The 16,138-nt window shown below is 53.6% G+C and overlaps 2 protein-coding genes across 3 annotated transcripts in view; one reads left to right on the top strand and one right to left on the bottom strand.

The window, feature by feature from the left end:
• The window catches only part of WNT3 (Wnt family member 3), a 52,535-nt gene extending 46,459 nt beyond the window's left edge, over positions 1 to 6,076 (top strand). Inside the window, exons 3-4 of the mRNA XM_021539883.3 lie at positions 1,300 to 1,565; positions 4,443 to 6,076. Coding sequence (XP_021395558.3) covers positions 1,300 to 1,565; positions 4,443 to 4,922 — 746 coding nt within the window. The 3' untranslated portion in view covers positions 4,923 to 6,076. The remainder of the gene's footprint in view (positions 1 to 1,299; positions 1,566 to 4,442) is intronic.
• A 2,299-nt stretch (positions 6,077 to 8,375) lies between these two features.
• NSF (N-ethylmaleimide sensitive factor, vesicle fusing ATPase) overlaps positions 8,376 to 16,138 on the bottom strand; it is a 77,898-nt gene continuing 70,135 nt past the window's right edge. Inside the window, exons 19-21 of one of the 2 annotated variants that reach the window (XM_021539885.2) lie at positions 15,516 to 15,629; positions 10,409 to 10,464; positions 8,376 to 10,017 (exon numbers count right to left, since the gene is read on the bottom strand). In XM_021539885.2, the coding sequence (XP_021395560.1) occupies positions 10,002 to 10,017; positions 10,409 to 10,464; positions 15,516 to 15,629 (186 nt within the window). In that variant the 3' untranslated portion in view covers positions 8,376 to 10,001. The remainder of the gene's footprint in view (positions 10,018 to 10,408; positions 10,465 to 15,515; positions 15,630 to 16,138) is intronic. The other variant, XM_021539884.2, reaches the window with a different exon arrangement.

Below are 16,138 nucleotides of genomic sequence, written 5' to 3'. Positions count from 1 at the left end.
CTCACGGGCCACCCGAGAGCCTTGTCAGGCTGAAACACCTCGCTGGGAGCAGGGACCTGCCACCGGTGCCCACAGCCCCCGGCGGAACCAGCACGAGCAGCTGGGGAAAGATCCCGAGGAAAACCTTGCTGGGCAGAGGCTGGACCCCCGCTGGCACATCGGGGATGGGAAGGGCAAGGAGGGCAGAGTTTGGACTGAAAGGAGATGAAAACCTCAGCGGGGTGCTGCCGACACAGCCAGGACGGAGCAGCCCCGCTTGGAGATCCCATCTGGGAGGTCCCCGGGCAGGGCTGCACATTCCCACAGCTGGCACCCACCCGCAGCCTCCTCCCCTCAGAGCTGCTCTGCTGGCAGCAGCCCAGCTTGGCAAACCTGGCTTTTGGGAGCCAGACCCACCTCTGCAGAGACTGAGGCTGGGAGAGGGGCTGCTGTCCCCGGGCACGAGGCAGGAGCAGGGCAGGGATGCAGGGCACAGCAGAGATGGCTCCTACATGGCTCCTGCTCTGGAAGGAGAGGACTGGCTCCAAGGTGTTTTTCTCAGCAGAAATTTCTGATTCATCCCACACCTGCTGACGACTGTCCCTGTGATCCCATCACAGCAGACCCACGAGGCAGTCAGAGCCCTCCAGCCCAGGCACCACAGCCCCTGAGCTCTGGCCTGCAGCCCCTCCCAGCCTCCTGCCACTGGCACAAGGTTGCATTGACTCCAACAGCTGCTCTGGGTTTAGAGACCTGAAGTCTCCATCCTCATAGATGGGCCGAAGCAGCCCAGTGTCACTGCCCAGGGAGCTGCACCTCTGCAGAGCTCCGAGCCAAAAGGTGTCCCCAGGGAGAAAACTGGTTCTGAGACCCTGACTGTGCTTGGGAGAGCCACGGAGGGTCAAACCCCTGTTCTCCCACAGTGTGTCCTGCATCACCCGAAACCTTTCCCCAGGTCAGTGAGCTCCTCCATCTCTAGCCCCTGGCATGCAGCCCCTCTCTGGGTTCCCAGGCCAGGAATTACTCCAGTAATTCTCTCCTGAGGCCCCTCAAGCTGCTACCGATGCCTTGTTCACCCCTGAGCACCCATGCTGGATCAAATCCTGGATCCTGTGTTTGGGAAACGCTGCCCCAGAGCTGGAGTCACACCCCTGCCCCACCTCCTCCTGCCCAAGGGCAATGCTGGCAGCTCCCGGGAAACCTTCATTAACAAATTAACGAAATCACTTATTGCTGTTCAATGAGGTGTAGGTGCTGCTGGGGGAGGCTGGGAAGGAGAACAGCAGCGCTGCATGACCAGTGACCTGCGTGTCTCTGCAGCCACACGAGAATCTGCCTTCGTGCACGCCATCGCCTCGGCCGGGGTGGCCTTCGCCGTCACCCGCTCCTGCGCCGAGGGCACCTCCACCATCTGCGGCTGTGACTCCCACCACAAGGGACCCCCGGGGGACGGCTGGAAGTGGGGGGGGTGCAGCGAGGACGCCGACTTCGGGGTGCTGGTGTCCCGGGAGTTCGCGGACGCGCGGGAGAACCGGCCGGACGCGCGCTCGGCCATGAACAGGCACAACAACGAGGCCGGCCGGACGGTGAGTGTGTAATGGGACAGGCTGAGTGTGCACTGGGACAGGCTGAGTGTGCATGGGACAGGCTGAGTGTGCAATGGGACAGGCTGGGTGTGCACAGGGGACAGCTGAGTGTGCAATGGGACAGCTGAGTGTGCAATGGGGACAGGCTGAGTGTGCCCTGGGACAGGCTGAGTGTGCAATGGGACAGGCTGAGTGTGCAATGGGGCAGCTGAGTGTGCAATGGGACAGCTGAGTGTGAACTGGGACAGGCTGGGTGTGCAATGGGACAGGTGAGTGTGCAATGGGACAGGCTGAGTGTGCACTGGGACAGGCTGGGTGTGCACAGGGGACAGCTGAGTGTGCAATGGGACAGCTGAGTGTGCACTGATACAGATGAGTGTGCAATGTGACAGGCTGAGTGTGCCCTGGGACAGGCTGAGTGTGCACTGGGACAGCTGAGTGTGCAATGTGACAGGCTGGGTGTGCAATGTGACAGGCTGGGTGCCCAGTCCTCCATGGACAGCCCAGTGCGGCTCCTCCTGATGGAGTGGGACCATAGGAATTCCCAGGCAGCAATTTTCTAGGAGAATTTTCCGGGGCATGGCATTTCCTCTCCCTCCAAACACACACAGGGTTAAGAGCTAAGATATTCCTTGATTCCAGTGCAAACAGAATTCCAGATTGGTTTGGGTTGATGGGACCTTAAAGCCCATCTTGTTCCACACCTCTGCCATGGGCAGGGACACCTTCCAGGTTGCTCCAAGCCCCGTCCAACCTGGCCTTGGGCATTGCTGAGGTGGGGCAGCCACAGCTTCCCTGGGCATCCTCAGCACTTTCCAAGGTCATGCATAGAAACCCAACCCCAGGTGAGCAGTGGATGAAGCGGATGTTCCTCCCAGTGCCTCCTTCCTGCATGTTCCCTGTTATAACATTATCCCACCCAATTGATTCCTTGGAGTAGATGATAGTCACAGTCCCATCCAACTGGAATATTCCATTCCATTCCATTCCATTCCATTCCATTCCATTCCATTCCATTCCATTCCATTCCATTCCATTCCATTCCATTCCATTCCATTCCTGCAGTCAGTAGTACCTGGGCCTCTGCCTGCCCTGGATCATTTGCAAACCCAGTGGGACCTTTCCAGCAATGCTTTTGAAGCTAACACTGATATGGGTTTTCAATATCACAGCAGGTAGAAGTGGAAGGAAAGAAGCCTGACAGCTTCCAGTACAAAAATCCCCCACCAAACTCCAATAACTTTATTTAAAATCAGTGATTATTTTGCTCTGCACAAAGGAGATTTTGGTGAAGAGTCCTGTCTGTAGATTCCCAATTTCACACACTTTTTAGTACAAACTGCTGGATCTGGGACATAAAGGAAAGGTCATTAGCAAGGAGAGGACAGGGATCAGTCTCTATCCACAGGGCTCAGAAACATCTCCAGCCCTCAGCTTCTCTGGGCTCTGACTGTCCACACACATAGGACAGGAAGGATCTCACAAAAGGATCAGACATTGGGATTAGGTTAGACTGGATTAGAATAGATTGGATTGGATTGGATTGGATTGGATTGGATTGGATTGGATTGGATTGGATTGGATTGGATTGGATTGAGTTGGGTTGAGTTGGGTTGGGTTGGGTTAGGTTGGTTGAGTTGGGTTGGGTTGGGTTAGATGGGTTGGGTTGGGTTGGGTTGGATTGGGTTGAGTTGGGTTGGGTTGGTTGAGTTGGGTTGGGTTGGTTGGGTTAGGTTGGGTTAGATGGATTGGATTGGATTGGGTTGAGTTGGGTTGGGCTGGGTTGGGTTGGGTTGCTTGAGTTGGTTTGGGTTGGATTGGATTGGGTTGGGTTGGTTGAGTTGGGTTGGGTTGGTTGGGTTAGGTTGGGTTGGGTTGGGTTAGATGGATTGGATTGGATTGGGTTGAGTTGGGTTGGGCTGGGTTGGGTTGGGTTGCTTGAGTTGGTTTGGGTTGGATTGGATTGGGTTGGGTTGGATTGGGTTGGGTTGGTTGAGTTGGGTTGGGTTGTGTTGGGTTGAGCTGAGTTGGGTTGGGTTGGGTTGGGTTGAATTGGGTTGGGTTGGGTTGGGTTGGGTTGGATTGGGTTGGGTTGGTTGAGTTGGGTTGGGTTGGGTTGGGTTGGGTTGGGTTGGGTTGGTTGGGTTGGGTTGGTTGAGTTGGGTTGGTTGGGTTGGGTTAGATGGGGTGGATGATCAGAGCAGCTGCCCACCTCAGCTGTGCTTTTTAGTGTGACACCTCTGGAGATCTGTAAAGCCCCCCAGCATCTCCAACCACCCCGTGCTTACAGAATCGTAGAACCAGAGAATATCCTGGGCTGGACAGGACCCACAGGATCATCCAGTGCAGCTCCTGCCCTGCACAGACACCCCAACAGTCCCACCCTGGGCATCCCTGGGAGCAGTGTTCAAACGCTCCTGGAGCTCTGGGACCGTTCCCTGGCCTCTGGGAGAAGAACCTTTCCCTGAGATCCAACCAAGCCTCCCCTGGCCCCTCTCCAGCCGTTGCCTTGGGTCCTGTCACTGGTCACAAGAGTGAAGAGATTGATACTGTCCCCTGCTCCTCCTGAGGGTGCTGAAGACCTAAGTGAGGTCCAACCTCAGACTCCTCTCCACCAGCTGAACAAACCAAGTACCCTCTTAAGGCCCTTCCAGACCGTTCCCCATCCTTGTGGCCTCCTTTGGGCACTGTCTAGTGGTTTAATGCCTTTTTAATGTTGTGGGGCCCAAAACTTTCCCCAAAACTTGCCCCAAAACTCAAGGCGGGGCTTCCCAGACCGAGCTTAGATCAGACATTTAACCCCAGGTGTCACGGGGGGTGGTGGAGAGCAAAGCCCGCGTTGCGCCCGCTGCTGCTGACTTTGCTTTCCCCGGGCAGACCATCCTGGACCACATGCACCTCAAGTGCAAGTGCCACGGGCTCTCGGGGAGCTGCGAGGTCAAGACCTGCTGGTGGGCCCAGCCCGATTTCCGCGCCATCGGGGACTACCTGAAGGATAAATACGACAGCGCCTCGGAGATGGTGGTGGAGAAGCACCGCGAGTCCCGGGGCTGGGTAGAAACTCTCAGGGCCAAGTACGCGCTGTTCAAGCCGCCGACGGAGCGGGACCTGGTGTACTACGAGAACTCCCCCAATTTCTGTGAGCCCAACCCGGAGACGGGCTCCTTCGGGACGAGGGACAGAACGTGCAACGTCACCTCCCACGGCATCGACGGCTGCGACCTCCTGTGCTGCGGGCGAGGCCACAACACCCGGACTGAGAAGCGCAAGGAGAAGTGTCACTGCATCTTCCACTGGTGCTGCTACGTCAGCTGCCAGGAGTGCACGCGGGTCTACGACGTCCACACCTGCAAGTAAGCACGGGTGGGTCTCCGCTGGTGGAGGCTGCTCCGGAGGGGCCGAGGGGTCCGGCAGCCCCGGCCAGCCCCACACGTGGCCTCGCGCCGCAGAGGACGGCACAAAACTCCTGCCAGGGCACACACCCGCAGCCAGGGCACGGAGAAGGCTCTGGGCACCTCACCCAGGCAAGGAGCGACTGCTGAGCCCCGGGCAGGACAGGACAGCCTGCAGAGAGCAGGGACAGTGAGTCCCAGCAGGGCACAGCCTCACGAGGCAGAGCTGCTGCCACAGCCACCCCCAAGCTCCCCATCCTGCTCACAGGTCCAGCCCCTGCAGGCACCAGCACGGGGGCTCAGGTGAAAATGGATTTTTCACAGTGAAAGCTCCCCCAGCTGCTGCTCTCCTGGTCTCAGCAGATGCAGTGGGGAGAGGAAGGAGCCCCCAGCCCAGCCCAGCTCCCTCCTTCCTGCTCCGAGGTGATGCTGGAGAACCAAACCTGTCTGAGCACACCAACAGAGCCCACGAGTGGTCCCTCCTTCCCCCTCCCCTCTGCCCACTCTTTCCCCACAGCCCCACATCTCCCATGGAGGGCTTCAGGAAGGCAGAGCTGACCCTGGACACGAGCAGGGCACAGGGCACTGCTGCCACCTCCTACAGGGGACAGCATCGTCCCAGCCCCCTCCTCACCGTGCAGCTGCCCGGGAGAGGATTTTAAGGATCAGGGCAGTAACTATTAACTAAACATGACTTCACATCCCAGAGGGAGCTCAGGGATCTCTCTGGGGACAGGTTACCTGCCAGGTGAGCTGCTGCACCAGCTCTGAACGTGGGAGACTCCAGGCAGAGAGGAAATCCCTGTCCCAGCCAGCTGTGGTCGCACAGCACGAAGCTGGGCAGAGCCTTCCCCTGCCGTGAGATTTACTGAGCTGTCAGCAGTCATCCAGCACGGAGGCTCTGCGCCATGAGCAGGGATTTGCCAACATCCCAGGGCCCTTCCCAGGCAGAAGAACCAGGGTTTGTCCCCCCATGCTCCCCAGGCCATCCCAGACCCTGAGCACATCCTCTCTCCCTGGGTTTACCTCCCCCAGGAGTGCTGACCTGTGAAATTACAAAATAAATACTCCCTCTGTCCTGGTGGGCTCCAGGACCAAGAGGCACGCTCAAACACGGCCCAGGCAGTGAATTCCAGGGAATGGTGGCCACTGGGGCTGGGGCTGCTGCTCCTCTCTCTCTTTTCCTGGGAATGAGCAGCCCCTGGAGCTGCAGAGCAATAAAGGGGACAGACCCCTGGCAGGGAGCAGGGGCCTCAGGCAGAGCAGAACCCCGGGTCCCTCCCATGCAGAGTGTCACGAAAAGCTCCTGACCCCCTTCAGAGGAGCCTTTGCTCCCGAAAATTCAAATCCCAGAGAGCTCCAGAAGCTCCCCCAGCCGAGCCACGCCGTCCTCTGATATGCATCTATTTAAAGTATATATGAAATCCCCTGTCTGGAAAGACTCCCAGTACCCGACTTTAAACAAAATCCCTTCTTTGTTTGGTTTTTAATCAAGAAAAGGTATTTAATATTAAATAGAACATTTATTGCCTTGTAATTATTTTACTGTAGCCAGGTATTCTAGCACTGAATGGAAGATCTTTTTCCATCAATCTGCTGTATCCAAAGTTTTGTATAAAGTTGTAGAGGTTGATTTTTTTTTATTTTATATTCAGAAAATTTCTCTTTTTATAAGCATTATTTATTATACAATGTATATACTTGAGTTAACTAAGATTATATATTATATAAATATATATATTTGGAGAAAAATATATTTCAACTTCCATTTTTTGTGGTACATCATTAAAGAAAAGGTAAAAATTCAAAAATATGCACTTGCCAGCTTGTGTGGTTTGGCTCTGAGGGCCCTGCTGAACAGCTACAGAGCAGTGGGTCATGACCCAGCTGCTCATGGACGGGGACAGCCACGGAATCACGGAATCCCAGAATGGTTTGGGTTGGAAGGAACCTTAAGGGTCACAGTTCCAACTGCCTGGCATGGGCAGGGGTATCTGTTATAGGAATCAAGACAACGATGGCAAAAAGAAGAGATTTTACAGCTGAGATTTTGATTCAGGGAGTGCCAGGGCACCGCGTGCACAACTGAGATTCAGCACAGAGCCACGGAACCCTTGGGGATGGAGAAGACTTCAAGATCATTGAGTCCAACCATTCCCACCGCTGGCCCCTGTCCCCACGTGCCACACCCACACAATCCCTCCAGGCTGGGGACTCATCCCTGCCCCTGCAGCTGTGCCAGGGCGGGACAATTTTCCATGAATAAATCTCCCCAATATCCCATCCAACCCCCCTGGCCCAGCCTGAGCTGTTCCCTCTGCTCCTGTCCCTGGCTGTCCCCTCCTGGCAGGAGCTGTGCAGAGCCAGAGATGAAATAAAGCAATGGATCAACCCAAATTCCAGACCTTGCACACCCCCCACGTGTACTCACTCACAGGCTGCCTCTGAATCACCTTCCAATGCTTTGGACAGACAAGATCCACATTTTCTGATATAAAAAACCTATTCTCCTGTCCATGAATAATTCTGTGGGTGTTTCTGCAGCATCCCCTCACATCAGCAATGCTTTTAAGTGCACTGGCCTCAAATGTACCTGTCTGAAGGACAAAATAAATACAGAATCACTCATGTTCTTGCCCTGATCCCCAGATTACACCCAAAGCCATCCATGGATCCACGTGCAGGATGTCAGGGTGCCTCTGCTGGTGCCACCACCACTGACATGTCCTTCCTCCCAGAGAACCTGGCCCATGGAGGGTTCTGGATTTCACAGCTCGGGGGGTGAAGCTCTCCCTGTCTGCCCACCTGCCCCAAACCTTCCTCCACCCCACACTGTGCCCCCAAACCCATCTCAGCACCTTCAAATCTGCCTCTGGTCAACAACTCCATTTCAGGGCCACATTTCTGGAAAGTTCAAGATGAAACAGGGTAAGCAAGGGGGTGAAGAATTCGGCCCTTACATTGAAAGCAATATTGTGCATTTATTTTACATTTAAAGCCTCTCTGTCAGGAGGAGCCATGGAGAACACACAGGTGGTGGGAAAGTGCTGCCCCTCCCTTGTGCCACCTGCAGGGAACATCTCAGATGGAGATCTTGGAATAGAGGTTGGAGTGGGTCAGGTGTCCCACCCAACAGCCCAGCCTGGTTCTCCAGCCTTCCCCAGGTGTGGGACACCCCCACCCCACACACACAGACACACAGCTCCTCAGCCCTGCAGAGCTCACACAGCTCCAGAATGGGCTGGACCACAGTGCTCTCACTACTTCTGTCACAGTAAGAGGGGCCAGCTACTCAGGCTGGGCTAAATTCAATCCATCCACACTCAGACACACTCTGAGCACCCCCTGGCAGCAGCAGCCCAGGAGCAGCTCTGCTCCTCACACACACCAGCACCAGACACAGATGGCACCCAGGTCATCACAAGGAGTTGTGCTTTTTATTGAATCCATTGAATGTGCAATTAAACCAGATATTTATTCATCAATATAATTCTGGACACAGACACGATAAGGTTTACATCATTTACTCTGAAATATAAGTTACTGTGTGCTGCTGTCACTCGGACTGGCAGAGGGAAGGGAGAAACAAATAAATTCACAAGATCATACACAAAATGAGAGGGAACCACCACTGGGACTCACAACAGCATCACAACACAACAGCACTGCCAGAGGAGCAGAGTGGAGTGCCTGAAACACCCCAACTGCTGTGAGCACACTGAGGACAACAGTACCTCCACCTGGGCCTGGAAGGACGTGGGGCACCCTCCTTCCCTGGGAACACCCCTCTGGACACCACTGCTAGCCCTTACAGTGGGCCTGCTCGAGTTTAGGAAGCTACACTGACTAACATCTGCTAAATGGCTTTGATTTGATGCCCCACCACACTGAGGTATGTTCCAGGAACCTTCTGGAAGGAGTGGAGCCCAGGGGAGCAGCCTCAGCATCTCCCTGAGGCTGCAGGAGCACGGGAAGGAGAGTGGAGCAAGGTTTGATACATTCCTTTATTCAGTGCAAAACATGGCAATACACATCTGGTGCACCTGCAGAGCTTGGCTTCCTCTCCGTCTCTAAGGAGGAATTTCAACCTTTGGTAACAGGAAAAAGAGATAAAATGAGGCTGGAGGATACCAAAGCTGCCAACTACAGGAACTCAGGAAGAGCTGGAGGCTGGAACCAGCATCACTAAAACTGTTGTTGAATTAACAACAAGGTTTGATGCCTTAAATACTGGATTTGGAAATTTCCTCTACTCTGATCAACACTTCCCTGCCCTCTTCCAGTCCCCAGTGCCACCAGCAGGGTCCATCAGGCCCCAAAATATCTGGATATAAATAAAGTGGGTGCAGCATCCAGGCACCCCTGGAGCTGCACCCCTGTGGGCTCTGTCTGTGGGCGTGGGTCTGGCTCAGAGAGCAGTGAGGGCTGGGTGGCACCACAAAAACCTTCACCTGGCCAAGATCAGGCAGAGCAGTGCTTCAGCATCCCTCCACCAGACTGGCAGGTTTATTGGAAGCCAGAATCTCTTTCCTACTGCAGGAATGCTGGACACAAGTGTGGGTCAGCCCCAAACCTCACAGGATATTCCCACTGCTCACCCCAAAATGCACAGAGACAGAAGCACAGTGTTGCAGGAGACACTCCCATATGACATCAGAATATGAAAGACAAAGAATAGAGGTACTGTATTGCACTACACATGCAGGTTCCACATGGGGCTCTGGGGATCAGGGGAGCATTTCACTTTGTCCAGTGTGTTGAGCACAGAAGAATAAAGATCCCAGTGTTTGTTCTCCAGGTTGGTCACTTTTCCAGCTGTTGATCTTGCACTTGGTCCACCTTCAGTCTAGGGTAGGGACTCTTGCAAAAGAAGCCAAATCCATCAGGAAAGCATCATGCACATGTATAAAGCATCAAGCACACACTGGAACCCACTCACATGTAGCCAGGATAGATAGTGGTGTGAGTTTCCCCAGCACAGGTACTGCCCTACATGTATTAGAAAGTCATTCTCTAGGAGATGCCACTGTCCCACTGGGCTCAACTACTCCCTGTGGCACCTATGGGGAAAGAGTAGGACATCCTTCTCTCAGACAGGAGACACAAGAAACCAAAATTCCAGATTTTAGATAAACAGCTGGATTTTAACTCAAGCAGAAGCTCTTTTGATTTACTTTAGTTAAAGAAAGGTAAACTTTGGCCCAGTATCTCATGGACACTTTAAAAGTCAAAGGTAAATTCAGAAAAGCAGAGAATTCAGGCATGCAGGTTCCCAAACCTTCAGGACCTCCCCCCTCCCAAATTGCTCTAAGAACTGATGTGATACAGCTCTGACAATACAGAGGGGCCAACAATGAGAGCAGATCCACCCCACTGCAGGCTCCTCTCAGAGCAGCTCATTTCTGAGCAGAAAGGAGAATTTAAACACTGCTTTAAAATAAAAGTACTTACGTTCCTTCTTCTCTCAGAAGAGCCAAGAACTTCTTCACCCGGTACTCAGGATCCATCTAAACACCAAACCAAACAGATCCCATTAGTGCCAGCCACAAAGGAAAGTACAGAATTATGGGATGTCCTGAGTTGGACAGGACCCACAAGGATCATGGAGTTCAGCCCCTGGCCCTGCACAGACACCCCAACAATCCCCCCTGGGAGCTCCTGGAGCTCTGGCAGCCTCAGGGCTGGGACCATGCCCTGGGGAGCCTGGGCAGTGCCAGCACCCCTGGGGGAAGAACCTTTCCTGAGATCCAACCTGACCTGGCCTGGCCCAGCTCCAGCCATGCCCTGGGTCCTGTCACTGTCACAGAGAACAGACCTGGGGCCACAAAGGCTGCTGGAGCTGTGTTTGCTTTGCCTGGTCCTGGCCTCAGCAGGGACCAGCCTGGCTGTGCAGGAGTTCTGGAGCTGCCAGGGCAGGCTCAGCCCTGCACCCCGAGAAAAGGCTGTGGGTGTCACAGGGCAGGAGATGGGAGCACACACAGCCCCTGTTCCCATGGCACCTCACACCCACACCCTGCTGCCAATTCCAGCCAGGCCCACCCTAATCTGCTCACATCCAGCCCCTCCCAGAACTGGGGCAACAATTCCAACAGGGGGAAAGGGACTGAGGATGTTCTGAGGGCTCCTTTCCCCCACGAGCTGCAGCAGCACCAGGGCAGGGCAGGGGCAGCTCAAACCTGAGCCAGCACAAGGCTCCAGAAGGGGCAGCACGAGTGAGTGCTGTGCATCCATCAAGCAGGAACAGCCCCAGGGAGCAGCCCTGCCTCCCCTAGGACAGGGACAGGGACAACAGGAATGGGGATTTCCATCCCTGGGCTCCCATCCCTGCTTAACCAGGGAGGGTTCATGCTCAAACGTGGCCATCCTCCATCTCCTGGGATACCTGGCTCTCAGCTGTGCCACCCTCCCAGCAAAGAGATTCTTCCTACTGCTCACCCTAAACCTCCCGAGCACCAAGGTGTAGCCACTGACATCTTGTATCTCATGACTTTCCTTCTTTATCAAAAGCTATCAAGAATATTTGAATCACAATTCAAATCGTGACACAGCAGGGACAGCAGGGAAAGACTGCTCAGGAGACACCCAAGTGCTCAGGAGAAACCCAAGTGCTCAGGAGACACCCCAGCTGCTCAGGAGACACCCCAGCTGCTGCTGGAGGCCACCAGCTGTAGCTGGATCTGTCCCCTGTGCTGGTGCACAGGATTGCTGATCCTCTCATGGAATGACTCCAGGGAAATCTTCCTTAGATTTGCACCAAAATACAGTGAGTGAGGACTATAAACATTTAGAAATCAGAGGCTGCTGGTTCTCAGAATCCTGATGTTGTATTCCAAAAGTTCTTGTGTCCTATGAACTCCAACTTGTGTTCCCTCTGCAAATTCCATCACCAGCTGTATCTTCACAACACAGGGGATTCACTCTGGGAACACCCAGCACATGGAGCTGTGAAGGCACCTGGTGTGAGATTCCCAGCTCCATCACCCATTGGCAATACACAGGCAAGCCTCTGCTTTAAACATAAAACTGGGACTCATCCTTGCAGTGGGGAAGCAGTGCCAGCCTGTGCCCTGGCCTCCCACCAGTGAGGCCACAGTGGGTCAGGAACTCCTCCATCACATCTCATCACATCCATTTTACACCCCTCAAGGAAAATTTCTTGCCATCCCAGATGTGAAGAAGCCATCTATTTAAAATTCTGACTGCTGCAATGGAGGGCAACAGAAATGCCTTCAAAAACAGCTCAGAAGAAAAGAAATCCTAAACCAACAACAGTGTCCCAGCAATGCAGGGGAGAAAGAGCCAGCAAGAATTTCTCCTTTGTGCTAAGAAAAGCCTAAAAATGTAAAATCTCCCATGGTTATGAGATAGGAGAGCAAGGCCAGTTCCTCAGTACCAACTGCTGAGCTACTTTTAGATCAGAAAAATAAATTCACTGAAACAAGAAGATTTAGAGGAACTTACTGAGGCCCACTGAGCATTTCATCTGGGGTTTAACCAGCAAAGAGCACTGGCAATAATCAGGGTCCAGGAAGAGAAGAAAGGTGAACCCCCCCCCCAGCAGAGTGTCTGGAATGTGAAATACCCAGGGACTGAGAGGAGCTCTGAGACCACCCAACAGGAGAGCAGAGAGAGGCTGTCTGTAGGGTCCCTCCAGCCTGAATCTTCTCCACAACCTCTCCCAGCTGGCTACAAGGAAAAGCTCACCTGTCACTGTGCCAGTCTCCCCTTCCTGTGGGGGATGTGGCACTTGGGGACACCGTCAGTGGTGCCCTTGGCAGTACTGAGGGAACACTTGGAGGGCTCTTCCCACCTCAGTGACTCTGTGGTTCTGTCAGAAAGGCTGAAGGCAGCTGGCACAGGAGCTGGCACATGAACCCTGAACTGATCACCTGCACATCCCCTGCCTCTGGGGCATCCACAGGTCAATCCACACGGCCAGACCCAGCACAGGACCCTCACCTGGCAAAGGGTCCTGAGTCTTCCCCACCCACAGGGTTCTGCTCTGACCCCATGGCTCTGTCACAGGCTCAGTCCCCAGGCTGCTGTTCCAGAGAATCTTCCCCCAAGTCTGGCAGCAGCATTTCCCGTGTCACAGAGCACCAGAGGTTATGTCCAGGAGTCCTGACCCTGCTGCCCCTGTGCTCCACTGGCTTCTGCTCCTTCCCAAGCAGATCAGCCTCTGGGGTTTGTGCCTGCATTTTTAATACAAAATTTGATCCAGTTGAGTTTTTGTGGCCTTTCAGCTGCTAGCTGTAGTCTTTTGGAAAGGAGCTGTGTGTGCAGGTAAATGCTGTGTCTCCCCAGGAGCCAGTGCAGGTTATGGACTCAGTGCCTTGGTGTCCAGGTGGAGAGGGGTGGGAGGCAGCATCTCCCATTTGGGGAACAGAACAATGGCCTTGGCAAGTTTGAATTCCAGCTGGTGGCTTTAGAACAGGTTTTCTAAGGGTGAAGAGATTTGTCTAACTGTGTCAGGTCCTGTTGGGTGTTTAACAGAACTCTGTGGCTGGACCTTTGTTATTTCCTGGTTGTGATTGTTGGGTTCTCTGTGGGTTCCAGTGCCCTGATCCCAGCTCTGCTCACTGAGAGCCTGCACTGCTCTCCTGTATTTATAGCACTTCAGCAGATGGAGTCATGGAAACACCTCAGACCTTTTGGAACAGAGCTGTTCATATTTAGCTGCCATATGCTGTTACCTCTGCTGTTACACAACCACCTGAAGCCAGTGCCAGAGCAGGAACCACCCTGCTGCCAACCCTCCACGGGCAGCAAAGGGACACCCTCAGTGGCTCTAGGGACAGTGGCAGCAGTTCATGCCTGATGTTCAGTGTGGGATAAAGGGCACAGTCCCAGCTCTGCCTGGCTGGTCCTGGGCTCACCTACACAACAATGGTCTGCTGAAAAATATTAATGCCCAAGAGCAGCTTGCCTGCAGAGCCTCAGGCAGAGTGAGAATTCTGTGTCACAGAATCATGGAACGTCCTCAGTGGGAAGGGACCCACAGGGATTATCCAGTCCAACCCCTGGCCCTGCCCAGACACCCCAACATCCCACCCTGGGCATCCCTGGCAGAGCTGTCCAAACATTCCTGGAGCTCTGGCAGCCTCAGGGCTGGGACCATTCCCTGGGGAGTCTGGGCAGTGCCAGCACCCTCTGGGGGAAGAATCTTTCCCCAATATCCAATCTAAACCCCCCTGGCACAGCTCCAGCCACTCCCTGGCTCCTGTCCCTGTCCCAGAGCAGAGATTGGAGCTTTCCCTCAGGAGGAGCTGCAGCCCCACTGAATTCTGCCCTCAGCCTCCTCTGCTCCAGCTGAACAAGTGACCTCAGCTGCTCCTCCCATGGCTTCACCTCCACACCCTTCACCATCTTCAGGTCCCTCCTGTGGACACTCTCTAATTCCTTTCCATCCCTACTGTGGTGCCCAGAACTGCCCCCCAGGAGCAGAACAGGCACAGGGGCCAGGCTGGGAACAGAGCTGGGGTCAGCATTCCCACCTCAGAACTCAGAACTGCCCATGACTTACAGAACCTCCACCTTCAGCTTTGGAAACAACCAAGAAAGCAGCACAGGAGCATGTCCTGTGCCACAAGAAGGGAGCCATTGTCAGGGCTCAGGAGCAGGAGTACGGCAGAGCCCGGCAGCCCCTGAAGGCAGCACCCCTGAAATACATTTAATACATGTGAGCAATGACTTACTGACTTGCCTCTAGGTATGGAATTAAAAGCCAAGGAAGAAGAGGAAAAAGTAATCTAGATAAATGACTTTATTCCCTGAGGTGACATGCAGTCAGAGCATATCCTTAGTGCTGAGCAAGTTTTAACAGAATTGTGAGGAGTGAACAGAGGGCTGCACGACTCGTCTGCTCTGAACTACAAGTCTCTTCACTTCTGCCCTGCCTCTGCGAGGAAGATCTGAGAACAGCTCACTCAGCTGCACTAAATCCATTTGATGGCAGCAGAGGGGGGGCTGGGGGAGCACTGGGATGTCAGGGGAGGATTAGGGCTGCACCCTCAGCCCGTGTCAGCATGAGCATGAGCTTGCTGGCTGGCTCCAGGCATGGGTGCTGCTGCGGGGGAGGGCTCAGAGCTGCATAGTTCTACCCTCTGCAATTATTTTCTTTAAAGTGCTGAAAGTGGTAAATAAAGAGAAGAGCAGCTGAACAGCCTGACAGATTTATCTTCTTCAGGGAAAGAGCACATACACCTGCACAGGCACCTTCGTCTTTAAAAAAAAAAAAAAACTGAGGTGATTGCTATCTGCAATCTTAACATGCTGGGTGGAGAAAAGAAATTCCATGAAAGGTGAGTTAATCCAGCCCCTCCCATAGGCAGATGCTCTGAAGTGCAGCTCTGAAGAGCCCATGGGCACGAGGGGGGATTTAAAGATCTCTGTGGACCAAGATGCAGTGATTTCTTTGTTCTGAACATTTCCCCTCACTGCAACTCTTTTCCCAATTAAACCAGTGCAAAGGCTCCCACCAACACCAAGGCTCTGCAGAGAAGGGAACCTCCAGGACTGCTCTAGGGCTGCAGCCCTTCCTCCCCAGAACCATTCCTACCTGTAAGGACATTTCTATCAGCATCAGCAGCTTCTTGATCCCGATCCACACCGGCTTCCCTTTGACGTTCTGTGCAATCGTGCTGCGCTCCTTGTCTTTGAAGTTACCCAGGAGCTGGGGGGAAAATCATTTTAAAAAATCAACATCAGGAGACTGAGAGTAGGCATAATGGTACCTACCTTGGGAGAAAGGGAATGGGAAGCTAGAAGCTTTTACTAGCTGAGAAGGAAAATGTGTTGCAATGTATCTTAGACAAGTCAAAACACAAAAAAAATTTTCTTTGATTCCCTCATGTTTTTTTCCATAATATCCCTTATCCAACAGTTAGTGCTGTGCTTTTATGCTGCACTCCAGGTCTTCTCCAGACCAGAGTCTACAAGGAAACAATGGGTCACGCCACAGGGAGTTTCCACACCTGCTGCAGGAGTGTCTGTGTCTCTCAGGCTCCAGTGACACCACACTGGGACAAGTTTGCCAATGACACCAAAGATTTGCCTGTTCAGTTTATTTTAACAGCTTTCAGTACTCACCACAACTCCCACTAGGGCACAGAACAAGGGGACACTGAAGGCAGGAATTTATAAGGAATTTATAAATCCTCAGCACCAAACACCTTCAGCTGA

Source organism: Lonchura striata, chromosome 25 (assembly GCF_046129695.1).
Source record: "Lonchura striata isolate bLonStr1 chromosome 25, bLonStr1.mat, whole genome shotgun sequence".
NCBI lineage: Eukaryota > Metazoa > Chordata > Aves > Passeriformes > Estrildidae > Lonchura > Lonchura striata.
This window is presented reverse-complemented; position numbering and strand designations above follow the sequence as displayed.